General features: G+C 38.7%; 1 protein-coding gene across 3 annotated transcripts in view; it reads left to right on the top strand.

The window, feature by feature from the left end:
- Positions 1 to 16,172, top strand: part of rps6ka1 (ribosomal protein S6 kinase a, polypeptide 1) — a 31,878-nt gene that overhangs the window by 441 nt on the left and 15,265 nt on the right. Inside the window, exons 1-3 of one of the 3 annotated variants that reach the window (XM_077732044.1) lie at positions 3,384 to 3,735; positions 3,835 to 4,094; positions 10,025 to 10,069. In XM_077732044.1, coding sequence (XP_077588170.1) covers positions 4,032 to 4,094; positions 10,025 to 10,069 — 108 coding nt within the window. In that variant the 5' untranslated portion in view covers positions 3,384 to 3,735; positions 3,835 to 4,031. Of the gene's footprint in view, positions 1 to 3,383; positions 3,736 to 3,796; positions 4,095 to 10,024; positions 10,070 to 16,172 lie in introns of those variants that run through there. The other 2 variants (XM_077732046.1, XM_077732043.1) reach the window with 2 other exon arrangements.

The following is a 16,172-nucleotide window of genomic DNA, read 5'->3' as shown; positions in this document are numbered from 1 at the left end:
CATTAGTGTCCCTCCCCTTACCTGAGTATAGTTATTTTTCATTTTATGATTAGTCAAAAGAATCCTAATCCTAATCCTGTTTTCTGGTCAGAACTACCCCCTCCAAAAATGTCTAAGGAATTAATTTTCTTGCTCAATTGATCTTTTAAGTAATGCAATAACTTTTGTGTATTTGTATTTCATGAAGATTTTCTCATGTTAATTTAACTTCACTCTCTTTGGGTATCGGTTATTACTAGGAAGGGAAGACTAATGAATTTATTTACCATTTTTTTGTGTTTTTTATGAATTTGTGACTAAAATAAGATCATTTCAAAGTCTCTTTTGTAGTAATTCAAAGCACCAAGTTAAGTTTTATTGTGTGTGCATTTTAGGAAGGATGGAGAGTTAAACTTAAAGGGCAATAATGATGAAACAAACTTTAAACCAGTAAAGAGCTGGTCGCTGACATTTGGCACCCCCTGCCGTTTTATCCTTATCATCAATAGAAGAGTATACTTTGAGTTAAAACTTGAAAACAAATCATAGCATAGCTGTTTTGAAAGGGCTTCTAGACTATGATCTTATTGTATATACTGTGTTATTTCCACTTGTCTAATGATGGGCAGCTTTAACGAGTACCAATTAGTCTATTCTCTCTATATACTGGTCTCTATACAGTCTGTTTCTATTCTACATCCAACACACAGCCTTACCCAACTCTCCCCAAACAGGTTTTTTTGTGATGCATCATTGAAAATTGTATGTTTTCGGAGTAAGATACTAAACCCAACCCAACCCTGAATATCAAGAATCCAAAATCAAGTCCCAACCTGATACAAAGCACACCCATTACCAGATTCTCCGCATCTAAAAGACACAAGGAGCTTCTTTACACATAAGGCCGGAAGCACTTTATCCCTCTCCTTTGATTTATGAAATTAATCTTTTTGGCAAGATGCAACCTCACTCTTCTGCAGCCACTGCAATGATAGACGACAAGCCATAATATGGAGTTTTGAAGAACAATAAGTCATCGCTGTGAGTTTTAATCATCAAATTGTCTTCTTACTAGTCAGCGGAGATTGCCTAATTACCTCCCTCTCGACTCTGGGGCGAGTAATTAATTAGAATCTTGGCTGCTGCGTGAAAAAAGACATGGCCTCATTGAGCAAAGCTGCATGGAACATATACTGTACATCATACAGCCGGGCGGGGGTACTACTTGTGAAATGTGACCCTTGCTGTGAATTATATTTAGCACTTTGATGTATCCCACTTCGGGGGCGTCACTGGGCATTGTTACTGGGAACAGGGTCATTCGGTTTTGAAGATGGCTGTACATTTATGTAATTATTTTGAAAAAACTTACATCAATGTGATGCAATGGGGCATTATACATGGCTGCTTATGGTGAGATGGAACATTTGCACAATTGTCAATAAATCCACAATCTAAAATTTTAATGCATGGCACAATCTTTATAGATGGGAACAAAGTCCAACTATTGAGCATGACACCTGAGAGGGAGGCAAACGTTCCCTTTCTGAATTTCCCTCCACATGTAGCCAAATCTATTCAGGTCACGCTCCGTTTAACGCATGTAGGAATGAGTCAGATCTCCCGTGATGCTTCACTTGCAGCTGACGGTAACACGGGTTATCCCTTGGGTTTCCCTCTGAATCAACACTGCCAGTTGTGACGTCACCGCAGTTACTTCTGTGTACTTTGTGTTCATTTTGTTGGATCTTTGAATTTAACATTGACATTAGCACATTGGAAGGCTGCTTATCCCCAAAGGAGAGAATACAGTGACTGTCAAATTGTCAAATTACAGCACTAAATGGGGCAAGAGCGTTTCCTCTGCAGCAGATTTTCCATCACTGCAACCCATCAATAACTTGATATGATCTTTGGCATGACTTTGAAGGAGCATGATAGTAACTTTGATTCATTTTACTCAATGGCTGAAATTGATACAATATTTACAAATGAACTGCTTTTACATCTGTCAAATATCACAATACACAACACTGACACTTAGGAAATGAATAAAAACATATTTCTACTGTTGTAATGGCTTTAATAATGGTTCCTAAAATGACTGACTGGCACTGACTGTGATGGACACCCAGGTCATTTGGACTACTAAGGTCTGGCAGGAGTCAAATGATCAATTTAAAAGTTGTAAAGGTCGATGATGAATCTTTCCATCGCTGCCAGACCCTCCCAGTATAAATGAACTGGATGTCCATCAGTGCCAATTGAAATGCCAGCCATCCCAGCTGTAATGGATTCGATGTCCATCACTGTCACTACCAGTGATTGAGTTAAGAGTGACCCAAATGAAGATAAAACACCCTAAAAACAGAGTGATGGAGTATTTCCAATATATAATGATGAATCTTGTACACAATAATGAAAGATCATGTTTCAATACACGCGGCCTGCTTTACCCAACATATACTTCACAAAATACAAGATACCAAATGATCCATGTTCCATCCACTGTCCCACCTCAACCCCATTTGTTTGCTTCACCTTCATCCTAATTTGAATACCCCGAAAAAGAAGAATACGTCTGATCCATCTACAATTTGATGCTTCTCCAGTTGCCAATAGTAACCAGAGCTGGCCGTGAGCAAAACGCTGCACTGTTGAATGGAGCGGGGAATTGTGGAGGGCTGGAGGGGTGTGTTATATCAGAGAGGGCTCTTACAACAAGGGCTGTTGTAACTGGAAAGATCTGAATCCCAAATACATGCAAACAACACTGCATAGCCAGCCTCAAAATGTATGTATTTATGCATAGGTGCTTTAAACAATATGTGTCCACAAATAAGAATGCACTTACGAAAAATCTTATATTATAAAAGGCTGTCTATATTTGTGCAACATCTGTTCAGTTGTTTGTTTTTAGTTCCATCTCAGAAAGATTTGAATTAGGTATGAGGTTTATAAAGGAATATGATTCAAATCTCTTGACCCAATTGATAATACAAAGGAAAGATAAGTTGCAAGTTATCAGGATGTTGTGACATCATGTTTGTGACAAATGGGGCAGTCTATCTCCCTCAAAATAGTTACTTGCGATATAAAGGGTTACAGGTCTTACTAAATATCAGCTTTTGAATATTTTTTTTTAACTCTAATGACACTTCTGCCCGTTCATATTCATGTCTAGCAGACCCAAAATTTGATGTCCATGCAATTGGATGTCAGTTATTTCTACTTATTTTTCATTTCTGGTACAGAATGTCCCTAAAAATATGTATTTGACATTTAAATAGTGGAGAACAATGTATACACACCCCAACACAACAAAAATAATGAAACAATATACCAATGATGTGCAAAAAAAAGTGGAAATACCTAGGAATAATTACATTGCTTTATGTGCATGTGGAATTTGACCATAATTATCTTCACATTATCAAAATGTGCAGCATTTGACGCCTAAAAAATGTCATGACGTATTTGTAGTTTAGTTCTTTGCCTGTTAGTGGCGACATCGGACCTGGGCGGTTGTTGAACAAGCATTTAAAAAAGAAAGAAAGAAAAAAAAGGAAAAAAGGAGGGCAGGATGAATCTCGTCTCTGGGAGTCTGCCAATAACAACCTCGGCACCGAGGCTACACAGAGATTTTTTTTTACTACCGACACAAGACGCAGAAGAGGAAGCCCGATGATCAAGAATCAAACTCGGCGTTGATATTCAAGCCAGTCTGGATTGGGGTTCATTCTTTCTGAATGCTGGGTGAGTTAGTTTTTGTTTATTTTTTTTGTAGACACGCGTCTTTTCGCCTGTCAAAATCCAGGGATCGGGAGTAGTGACTGGATTTATTCGTCTCTCGAGACACTGGATTATCACACTGGGGCGGAGCCAATTAAATCCAAACGAGTGCACCTGTTTGCTAAAAGTGGGGTGCATCGAGGACTGGGGTTTGACAGCACCAGGTCACCGATCGAGGGAACCGGGAACCGCGAACCGACACGGAGCGCCAAGCCGATCCGAGAAGTTGCGCATCTTGACGGGGAGGGAAATCTGCCAACATGCCACTCGCACAGATCGCCGAACCGTGGCCCACTGTGGAATTAGTCCAGCTGGAAACTGAGGTAACTGCATGTAATATTCTTTTAGAGTACATTTTAATGTTTCGATCACTTTGGGGATTTGTGTGTATATCTGGATGTATTCATTAGAAGGACTTGGGATTTCAAGTATTTCGCAACGAGTAGTAGATTGCCTTATTTGGATGTTTTGGGGCCAATAACAACAGTGAAAAGTTCATTCATTCGTTTATCGTCTGAATCGCTTATCATTGGAAATATCGCAGGGGGTGCTGGAGCCTTTCTCAGCTGGCACCCTGAATCAATGGCCAGCCAATCACAGCGTATGACGAGTTGGACAACCAATCAAACCTAGTGGCAATTTAGTGTGTTCGATCAGCCCACCCCGCATGATTTGGGGATCGGTATGAAACTGGAGTACCCACAGAAAACCCACACAAACCCTATGCAGGAAGATCTGGACATGGGATCAAACCCTCAGTCTCAGAACTGTGAGGCCGACCTGCCAACCACTCGTCCACTGAGCCACCAACATAGTTATTATTATTTTTTAAATTATTGACGTTGATAGACGTCCAATAATTTGAAGTTGGAGGCCTTGCAGCAAATGAAGGAATTCTCATTTTCTTAGCAAATGATTGGACAGTTGTTCGTGCCAAACTTTAAATTAACAGGAGAGGATACGACGTACATTTCTGTCAGTGGCAGCCAGTGAGTTAAATTTGTTGGGATTTCGCTTGGTTCTATTGACATTGATAGATGCCTAATTAATTTAAACTGTGAGCACTAAGTGTGAATGCTCATCTCTCAATGTCATTGATGACTAGTGCTGTCAATGTTACCCGACAAGTTAAATGAATGCTCAATAAAGAATTAAACAACCATGTTTGTATCTTTCACTTCACCATCCGCCGCTATCACTCACTGGAAAAAAAATTGCAATATTACAATGTGCAAGATCATCAGGTGTGTCTGGAAAAATGACCAAATTGTTAAATTTTTATGAATATTATCTGTCATTAATATATAGCTGGCAAAACAATTCAATCCTCTTGTGAATATTTAACCCTCTCATAAGTGACAATTTTTCAGTCATTACAAATTTGGACTTATTTTCTGTCTGCTATGTAATGTATATGATGTCTAACAACTTTAATGCAGCCAATAAATTAAATGAGTCCTTCTGATTAGTGCCATTCTTCCCAGTCAAAATAGTTGGACATCTAATGCCGATTTGAATGAGTGTTCTACTAAGGGTTATGTGACGTTAAATGGGATCATTTAATGTTGCATGGTTGTGCATACGTTTAGTAGAAGATCCTCCAACTGCCAATTCGGAGCATTACTATCGATACTTCAGCATATTTTTTGTAGGCTATAATTGCCATTCATCTGAAGTAATACTTTAATTTGACATCTGAATGGTAACAAGCAAATAACCTATTTTCACAGGGCGTTTGACTCCCAAGATGTACGATTGAACAGCAACAGGAAGCCTCTTCATTTAGTGCTGAATGATATGCAATATTCATGTTTTCTCTCTAATCTACTCTTCTGTGTCAAGTATTACACAATGTCCTTAATCTTCTTTATGGCAAAGATTGATCTGTAGCCAGACTGATAGACCCCGGGACATCCTGGTCCCGGAAGTTGCCATCTTTCTTTTTTTGGTTAGATCTCTGTTAAGAGAGGGACATTGTGGTCTTAGAAGTTGATCATCTTTTAGCTTAGGCGTTCTCTCTAATTGGAAAGGCCATGCAGGTTTCTAATTTCAATCGTATCTTTCAATTTCCCATTTGTCTTCTTTCTTGAATTCTATTTGACATTGTACTATTTTCTTATGTGTTTTTTGCCACTTGTCAGCTGCTCCTGTGAACAGATGGTAGGGCTAAACCCACAAGTATGAAGGGTAATTACCTGCTTATATATCTCATGATTGATGGGGAAAATGTGCAGTTTAGTTTTAAAAAATGAAGGGAAAAAGCCTGATTTTCATATCAAATTACACCTCTCCATTCTGGATTCTCCCAAAGCTGTGAGGAATTTGATCACACCAGCCTGCCATGACAGAGTGAGATCGGTTCCATTTTTGACCCACAAGCTTTACTGGCACCAATGCCAAGAAGACGGCTAGGGCTTGTGATTGATTGTGCAGAAAGAGTGAGCTAGGTCTGTGCCAACGAGCATGTTGGACCTTGAGACAGATGGGGAGGATCTGTTGGCTGACTCGGAAATAACAGGGCGGGACGACCTACTGTGCTGTAACATGGCAGCTTTTTCAAGTGGCAACATTTTACTAGGTCTGGTCCTGTTCAGTCTTGGCCATGGAGGTTAATTGTTTTCACAATTTGCTATCATTTAGGGATGAGGTGTTTACTTAAGGATAGGAAATATAAATGGATTTACAATGATGGTACGTTTTCCCTTATTAGGGTTTCCAATATGGCCAAAGTGGTTGGAGTCTAAAGACCCGTTGCATTCAGAAGTGTTTTCATTTTTTTAAAATTTTTATTTATTTTTTATTTTGGTACCATATTTTACAGGTGCCCCACTTGACGCCGACCCCCCAAATTCTCTCTACCTTTGGACAGTTCTGACTCACAGATTTAGTAGTCATTTGAAAATGTATTGGATTAATATAGATGGGTGTGCATTTTCAATAAATGACTCTATTATTTCATTTTTTTGTTAAGAGCCAATTCCCCAATGTCAAACCTGAAATCCTATTGATTTTTTTTTTACCCCACCAAACATGAAAAGGCCAAAGAAGGATCAAAATGTAATTTATGATTATACCTTATTCAAAGAGCACAAGTAGGAGGAGAGAGTCATAATAACTTATGATTGACGATACGTATGCCTTTGTTCCTGCGGGGCAATGACGTCTGATCGGGAGTGAATCACCACTGATAGAGGGACAAATCATCCCCCCTCCTCTGAATCCAATAGTGACTCAGTGCCACCTGCAATGGCTTCTGGCATTCGTCATGATCCTGCCAATGAACCCACTCGTACATCTGCCCATGGCACCTGGTTACCACTAGATCTTACCCACACCAATATGCAAACTTTCACTTGTTCTCTAAAACTTTGTCTGCAGTTGCACCTACGCTTTAAATTTGAAGTGTATATATCTATATATATAGATTTTCTTTTTACATATACAAGGCAACATAACAAGAGGGGGAATCAACTGAAGCTATTTTGGGTTATTATGTAATATACTGGGCCTCGTCAAGGAGAAAAGAGTGTCGTTAGTTCAAGTGCTGGCACTGTCGACCTGAGCATTTACAATGTTTGCGAGTTTAAAACTTTATCTCCCGCGCAGGATTAAGTGTAGCTAATCTGGTTGTGACCTGTGAAACACCTGTGGGAGTGAAGGAGGGCATGTGATAATGCAGCACTTTTGCAACAGCAAAAAAAAGTTTATTTAGATGTTTCTTGGGAAGGGTGGGGAACTACCTCCATGGTCAAATATTGCGAAGAAATTTCATAAATCACGTAGAGCGTTTACAATTTTATCTTGTATAACTACAAGAACTTTTGACATACGTGGAAGTAAACAATAATAATTGGTTCAATGGAAAATCTACCCTGGAAAGACGGTTGTTTGCTTGTTTTACATTAGGATAATGGTAAAAGCTAGTATTTCTAGAAAACACTAAATGTATAGTATAGACTATAGACCATGCATTTTTAGACGGCAGCAGCAAGGTGTTCTATCAATACTAAATACAAGATACCAAAAAAATTCAGTGGGGTAGGATTACAAAAAGCTTCTAATAGGTGGTTATTGTATTTCTTGTTGCCTAGCTACAGTGTCATGCCAGTTAAACAGACTTATTAACTCACACAGCACTATTGCTCTGGGCCTGTTGACTTTTTATGACCTGATACTCGTACCGAGTGGAATCCAACGATATAACTTCCCGCCTACTGTGGTACAAATGTTTGCACAGGACAATTCCCAAATGTTTCATTGAGAAGCTTGCTCGCTAATTTTCATCACAGGCCTTGTTTTAAAGATACAATGATGTATACTTTTTGACATATTTTGAAACATTGCATTTGTTTTGCAAATTCTTTTGTGTAAAAACCAACTAGTGTCTTATGGTTGACACCATTTAATATTTGGTAAAATAGCACATTCCTAAAAAAAGGTACCACAATTATTCATAGGAGCGTATTTTAGAACTGATTTAAATTGTATTATGGAACTGGTCAATTCGACCAAAAAATCCTTGACATTTTTGTGGATTAGTTTTTGTGCCTTTTTTAAAAATATACTAAAATATTCCTGTATTTACTTTTTCTGCTGGATCAGCACCATTACAGCCCATATCTTATGACCTGTACACATAATATCAGCACTTTTAGAGCCAATTAATTTTAGCAGCCATTGCTTGCACACCTATATATAAAAATAAGCACTTTTAAAATAATACATTTGCCTTAATTTTCTCTCATGTCAGGAAATACCTCAGTTGCTCTTTGTTAAGCTTGTCAAAGCCAGTACTTGTCATTGTGTCTACAGCCTACCTTGTACTACACAGTCTACACAGGAAACAGGAGAAGGAAAAGAACACAGAAAGAACCCCCAGTAAAAAAACAAAAACAAAATAATCACTTGATATTTAGTGTTGCAACAGCAGAGAATATTTGACTATGTAGTGTTTTATTTGTCACCAGACAGTGTCAGTTTCCCTTTGAGCCTCACTCTTACATAATCCATCAATAAGTCACCATCACAGTGCTCATTTGACTGTTTTTTAACTTGATTTACGTATTCATTTAGTGGTTACAAAGAGGGCGAAATTTGCCCTGTGGGAAATGGCTTGAGTGACAGCTTTTAGTCCTTAGGCTTTAATTAAGTCTGGAGGTTGGAGCGTTTTCTGTTTTTCTTAAACCGAAAGCCCGCAGTATAAAGGGGATGTGTGGAATTTGTGGAATTCATCAGGGGGGGAGGTGTTCCCGGCCTACATTGGGAGAAAATTTCCTGGATATGTTCTGGTATGCATGCACAGGTTAAAATCCTCGAACCCCCATTATAGAGTCAAAGTAAAAAAATATTGAATTAATTTCTTTATTCAGGAGAGTTTCGCCTTGTATATTTTTTTTGTATGTAACTTCTATGCGCCAACTGCCCAAAATATACGACTTTGGTTAAACATTTCTGTTCAGAGTGGTGTCAAAGTATCGTTACTCAAGTTGTGGTGCATGAGTCACCCTCTCAAGATAAGCCCCGCAAAGAGTAAACAACTTCTCTGTTGTCCTAAATGTAAAGAGGCAGCATAGCCGGAAAGTCACCACTGAAATGTTGTGAGTCAGCAGCAGCCTGTGACGTACCGTTACCGTCGCTGCGTCTCTCTCTCTCTCTCGGGGTCGCCGCGACACGAGTGACTGCTGCTGATCCAAATAGGACTGGACAACTCGTTGATTTTTGTTTAACCACTATCACTTTTTTGGGGTTTAACTCATTGGCTCGTCACATTTGGTCAGTTTGAACTGGAATAGTTGGCGTTTTTATGGAAAACTGATTTTTATAGGAAAATATTACCAGGGACAATTCGAAAAAAGTTAACCAAGAGTATATGTGGAAAACCATTGAAATGCAATGAGTATTTTCCTTCTATTCTGTAAAAGTGAATGAAAGCCCCTATTTACAATGTTTAAACTTTTGCACCCACTCACATCACTAGAAGCTTTTTTTCCCAGTCTTTTGTCTCCCGGCACATAGCACAATAATTACACTTTGTATTCTTGATCACCTGCAAGGCAGGGCACGAAAAAAAAAAGGCATTTGTGCCTGCTGTAAATTATTAGAGGCTCCGTTAGTAGAGGAGAAGACGGACTCGTGCCACCCACGTCGTCTTGCAAATGTTCTCTCCCTCCTGTTCATTCTTTGTCTGTACGCTCTGTGTGCTTTTAAATACACATACGCTGACAACATTTCTCCACCATGCTTTCTTTGACAGAATGGCCAGAGCACCACTGAAGATGGAGTCACACCCGCTGTCAAGGTAGGTACATGCCCACGCATGCACAACTAATTGAATGCCCATCGTAACACCCACATAATTAGACTGCAGACAGTTGAACTGCCCTTTACTCTTGTACCTGATGTTCCTGACTAGGTTCATCTTTGTGTACAGAACATAAAATAGTGTATTTTCTCCACAAATGGAGACAACATTTTGTGAATAGTGTGAAAATGTGGGTTTATATCATTTGTACGGATATTTTATTGTGTAAATTAATGACTGTGAGTCCAAATGAACTTCAATAACTTTGCAAGACTTGCCTAAACCTAGTTATTTAATTTATTTGCTTAGATTCTATAATTTTTTTATCCTTATTTTCCTTTTACAAACCTCTTTGTCTGAGAATGGACCAAGTAACTTAATTTCAAGGGGGAAAATAATGTAACAAACCTGGTTTGGCTTAAAAAATGATCAAGGAAATGATGTATTGAAATGTGTATTTAAAGGTTGCATCATTTAGCATAAAAATAACTATAGCAAGACGTGTGCATAGTTATCCGCTAAAAATGGTTCACCTTGGTATAATGTTAATTAATAATAATTAATTAATTCAGTTGAACATTTTTGGTAGCCTAAAATTATGCATAAAGGTCTGCGTCTATTTAATACACAAGAAAAACTCAGATGGAGTTTTCTACTGATGTCTTAATAGTGTTGCAGTGATACATAAGAATGACTGCAGTGAGTTTGCACTGTCCTCAGCTGTCCTGTTCGTGTACAATGACATCACAAACACGTACAATCTTGTACTATGCTTGTAAAAAAAGCCAGCCTCCCCCCTCTCCTCTACAACCTCTATTATTGTCCAACCCTTTGGACCGCAATCCCATTTCCTCTTGTGTATTTTGCAAGGGCACTGTGTACATGTTCTCTTTTGTGTCCAGAACTTGTGAAGTGAATCGAGTGGGAGAGTCTGTGTAAAGCCCGTCTAGCATCTCTCACTATAGATACTGACTTACTGTGATTGGGGTCAGCACGCGGTGACGGGGGATGTTCCAAGTCATTACTACAAGACATTCGTTTATCACATTTGATACCTCGATTTCAACATGCTTTCTTGGAAGGCAACTCCCTGTCAATAAGATTTAATTACTGTTAGGTACTGCAGGAATCAAGTCTTTTGCGTTGTTGGAGTTGATTGGATGCCACATGAGTAATTGAACCTACCTCTGTGTGCTTGTTTGTTAGAATTCAACATTCATTACCACGATAGGGAGATTTAGCTTTCTACAATAAAATGGGTACGTTTCTCACTAATGACATTGATAAAGGACTACGGAAAATTATTTAACAGAAGTGGGCAATGGAATTGATTTTATCAGTAGACACAAGGTGTAAAAAGTACTCGGTGTGCAAAATGTTACATTTCAAAGACCAAAAATAGTCACTTTCCCTTCAATGGGTTACAGAAAAAGTTAAATGTTGAGCAAAAGCAATACAAAAAAATTGCATGGTGCTCCTCAGACTCAAATAATAAAATAACAACTATAGTAACTAGATTTCCTTTTGGGCAAACTGAAAAATCAAAACAAAAATCCCCTCAAATCATCTTTTTTGAAACCTCATTAAAACTCACATTGATTCCTTAAATAATTCATGGCCAAGGTCAACGAATAATGTAGCTCTTTTAATCACTAAAAGTAAAAACCCATTAAAATAATCAATTCTCAAGCACAGATGCAGGACCTGTTTCAACAGTCCACACCTCCGTCTCCATTTTGATGCAGCGTTCCCTTCGTCTCTTTGTTGTTTTTGGTGTCCCACATTTGTGCTGATGTGGCATTTGCTTCTGTTTTCTATGACTAAGTGATGTTATTCGTAGCCTAAATGGAATGCACTTCAGCCAAAAGGTGCCGTGTTATATACTCACCGGCTTCTGGCGTGACTGCCTATTTTTGCTGGTTATTTGCCTTTTTAGCTCCTAAGCAAGCCTAAGCAAACTCGCTGGGGGGATTTAGCGCTTTTTTCCTCCAAATGCTCGGGAGGAAATTACACCAGTACAATTGTAACCAATTAGCTGACACTGGAGCTTTTAGGAGTATGTTCTCTTGCATTTCAGATATTATGATATGAATTAAAAGCACTTTAATGATGATGTAAGCCCGTTTTGTTTAAATGTGGCTCCTATAGATTAATCTCCAACAAACAGCCTGTGCCGAGGCGTTTTGATGCAAGGATCAGCTGATCTCCGTTGCTAAGGGAATTGGTATTACCCGGTTTTCGCACGAGTCAGGTTGTAGTGATACTCCCCCTTTTAAATCTAGAAACCCTTTCATTGTCAGTGATAAATCTTTAAAAATAGCTCTTTAAAAGAATGTGCTGTGCAGGGATGTTGTCATTTGTTGGGGCATAAAAATAACTAGCTTGTTGTCAGTGGTAGTCAATGTGTAAATGGCTAGAGTGAAGAACACTTGGTCCAGGTCCTTTTTTCCCCCTTTCAAGGCCAAGTGAACAATATCTTACCAACTTAGCAATGTTTAAACTCTGTTTGAAAAGCTCTTTTCAGAGATACTTAAATTAACTTGTGTTTATCCCAGCTTACAGAAGGATTGTTTTTCACTTCCACCTTAATTCCAGAAAGGGCCAATAACTTTTTGATAATTAAAAAAATAATATTTGGTATACAAGTGTGGCCTGCATCACAAAAAAAAAATATTTAAAAATTGTCTAATATAAATGCCAAAATTTTATAATGTATTATTAATCATTTCCTTTTTATTAATATATTTTTAATGATTTTTTAAAACTTTATTTACCCAATAGTATTTTACCCCTATTCTGTGGTTGACAGTGCTAGATTGCTCATTAATTTAATTTAAATTAATTGTTTCAGTGCCACCAATGGCACTAGAGGTCCAATCCACTTGGACTGGGAGAACTGGCAGCAATTTTCACCTCCCTGTCAGAGAGATAAATGACTGCCTTACAATGGGTTTACATTGGAAATATTTTTTGGGGATGTCCAAACAACTTAAGGTGGTCTGGACTGCACTTGATTTTATGTTTAATGCAGCTCTGCTCCTTTATGTCATCCTTATTACATAATTCTCGCCCCACTGCAGCATGAGCTCCTACCTTGCGGGCCAGAGTGTAGAAATTAGAACCAAGTAATGCACCACAGATCGTGGCTAATGGCTTCCTATTTTTCCACTGCAGTTGCTTGCTGAGTGAATAGACTCAGCTAAACAGCACAATTAAAAAGAAGGCACAGTGCAGCACTGTTAAAGACGATAAGTGATGATGATTAGACAATGAAAAAGGTGAGTTCGCTTGGAGAGTAACCAGCACAAATTTAATCCCTTTTAGTGCCTAGTAAAACGGACGCAAATGCAAACCTCTTTTACTCCAAAGCCCTGCAAAATTGCCCATTATAAAAAAAATAACAGAAGCACAGCATTTATCAGTGTTAATAAATGATAAAAAGTAAATTACAAACCATGTACTGTTCTATATTTCTTTTCAAGAATATGGACTCTAACATATACAAAATGCAAATATCCCTAACTCGAATGTATTCAAATTAAACCAATGATTTTGCAATGCAGACTAACAAATGTATATCATTCAATTTGTATATCCTTAGTTTTTTAAATTATATTTAAGTTGGTGGCACAGTATGAGATTGGTTAGCATGTGTGCCTCACAGTACTGAGATTCTGGGTTCAATACCTGTTGGGTTCTAACCTGACTCTGAAGATTGTATGTTCTCCCCTTGTCTGCATGGGTTTTATGTGGGTACTTTGGTTTCCTTCCACTTCTCAAAAACACCCATAGTTGGCTGGTTGAACATTAAACATTATTGCCCTTAGGTATAAGTTTCCTTGGAAATGATTGTTAGTTTCATTGTGCCCTGCAATTGGCTGGAAATGAATGTAGGTTGCATACTGGCTAAATCTGGTTGGGATAGGCTCTGTCACCTTGCAAACTTTGTAAGAATGAGTGGCTTAGAGTTCCCAAATGTGTGTATGTTCCATCTTTAGTTAGTTATTTCTTTTAAAGAGGACCACAGGCTACTATTTTTGTCCTGGGAGAACTACCCACGAGCACCATGTTGATGACCCCCTCTTCTCAGCATTGTATTCCCCTGTGTGGCCATGCAGGGCTCATAGCAGCCTCAGTGTCGAGTGTTTTTTTTTTAGGTCTGATTAAATATTTACTAGAGTAGAGTGTGTGCACGCGCGTGTGCGTGCCCATGTGTGTGAGTGGGCGCCATACTCGCCAAGGGTCGCAGCCCAGGGCGAGCGCAGGAAACGGCAAAGTCAAGGCTACGCATTTCTTTGGGTAGCTAAGAGTCTTAAGCATGTCTTCATGCATGCAGTCGTCATGGAAACGTGTCTCCAACAAATGTTACTTTGCTACTGCCTCAGAATTAAGACTAGCACTTTGTCACAGCACCGTTTTAATTTCCAGGGATGAGATGATTACATTTTGGAGATTCCTTCTGACGCATTATCTCGTCACGCATAAAGTGCCGTTGATATGTTGCATATTGATGCACAGCCAATAAGTGTAGAGCTAGGGGAGCGTTTTCCTGATATAGCAATGTAATATGCCCGTATAATTAGAGTTTCCTTGACAAATGTTCCTTGAAAAAAAATTGTAGGGAGTGCGAATTATGACTGGTTTATATGGGCAACTCAACAATTTTGGACGATGTCAACATCTTTGTGGTTTCTGACTGTTTCTGTAAGAATCCAGACATTCTCCCTGGAGTTTTCTCCGTTTGTAGAGGTTAAATAAATACCATATCGCTTCCTGGAAAACATATCCATCCTGACAGATGGTGGTCATCTGGAGCCATAGTTTCCAGCTTTGTTTCCCCGCTAGGCTCACCAATGGGAACCTGTCAAACAAACCCATAGAGGGATGATCGTGAGTGCATGTTGATGTCAAACATATTCCCATCCAGCGAGGAGATTATTTGCAAAATGTCTGGACACTACTCGAAGTCACGTCGAACCGGGCTCTCGACATTCCATCCGGAAGGTCATGGAGGAGGCGGGCGTGGGGTTGACACTGACTTATTACATCACCTTGGCCTTTATGTTACAAAGTAACTTCTATATAATTCAGCTCAGGAATTGATTGTACCAATGCATAAATGGAATTAAGTGTTATCTTTAATGAGGAAATTAAGGAATTTTCCATAAAATCACATCGCTCATCTTTTTTTAGCCCAAAAGTCAGTTTTCATCTCAAATATTTCATCCTTTATCATTTAAAATGTACCAAACCAATCATTTTAACAGTAGAAATGACATGTATAAATATAAAAAAGTAGAATTTACTCAATGCAAAAGTGAGATAAAATCAGGTATCCATTTTAAAAATGCACTCTTTGTCAATGAAGATAGTCAACTGCCAATCCCTAATGAAAACAATGGCCCAGGCTATTCTTGCATATGCAAGCATCTCTTGTCATTAGATGTTAGAATCCCGTCATAATCGTGACAATGTCAACACTTGACCTCAATATGTCCCTCCACCCACTCCAACACTCCCCCCACCCCCCCACCCTCTTTCTCTTCCCGCCCGTACGGTGAATGTCGTCACAAGCACTGCGGTGACGCGCACTCGAACAGACCACCATAATTTAATGCTTTTAATTTCTTTTCCGATGATAAGAATCACGGCTGGTTGTTTAAAGTGGGTGGAAAATAGCCTATGGGTATAGTAATCACAAAGTGGTGGCTTACGTAGTGGGTGGACCAGGTCATTTGAAGGCTCACACAGTTTTAGATATTACTGTATTATTGTGCAAGGCTCGACAAAGATTATGGAAACGCTAAATGTGGTGGATGTTGTCATATTTAAAAACTAAAACCACCTTAAATGGCAATTTTCTGCCTTTAGGAAACAAAAAATCTTAAATTACTAAATTCGGGGGCGGGGGGGATATCACCTTGTAGGTAATAGTCAAGAAAAAACTAAGAAATATGAACAGGAAAAAAAAACATGTAGTAAATTTTGTAGTACAGTGCAAATAGTACAGATTTCAAACCATTTCAAAATATGGAGTCGAATTGGAAGAAAATGGCCTTTCACAAGACATGTAACGTTCATATGGCAATTGTAATTGGAG

This window comes from Stigmatopora nigra, chromosome 13 (genome assembly GCF_051989575.1).
Source record: "Stigmatopora nigra isolate UIUO_SnigA chromosome 13, RoL_Snig_1.1, whole genome shotgun sequence".
Taxonomy (NCBI): Eukaryota; Metazoa; Chordata; class Actinopteri; order Syngnathiformes; family Syngnathidae; genus Stigmatopora; species Stigmatopora nigra.
The sequence above is the reverse complement of the archived record's forward strand: the minus strand, read 5'-3'. Positions and strand labels throughout refer to the sequence as shown.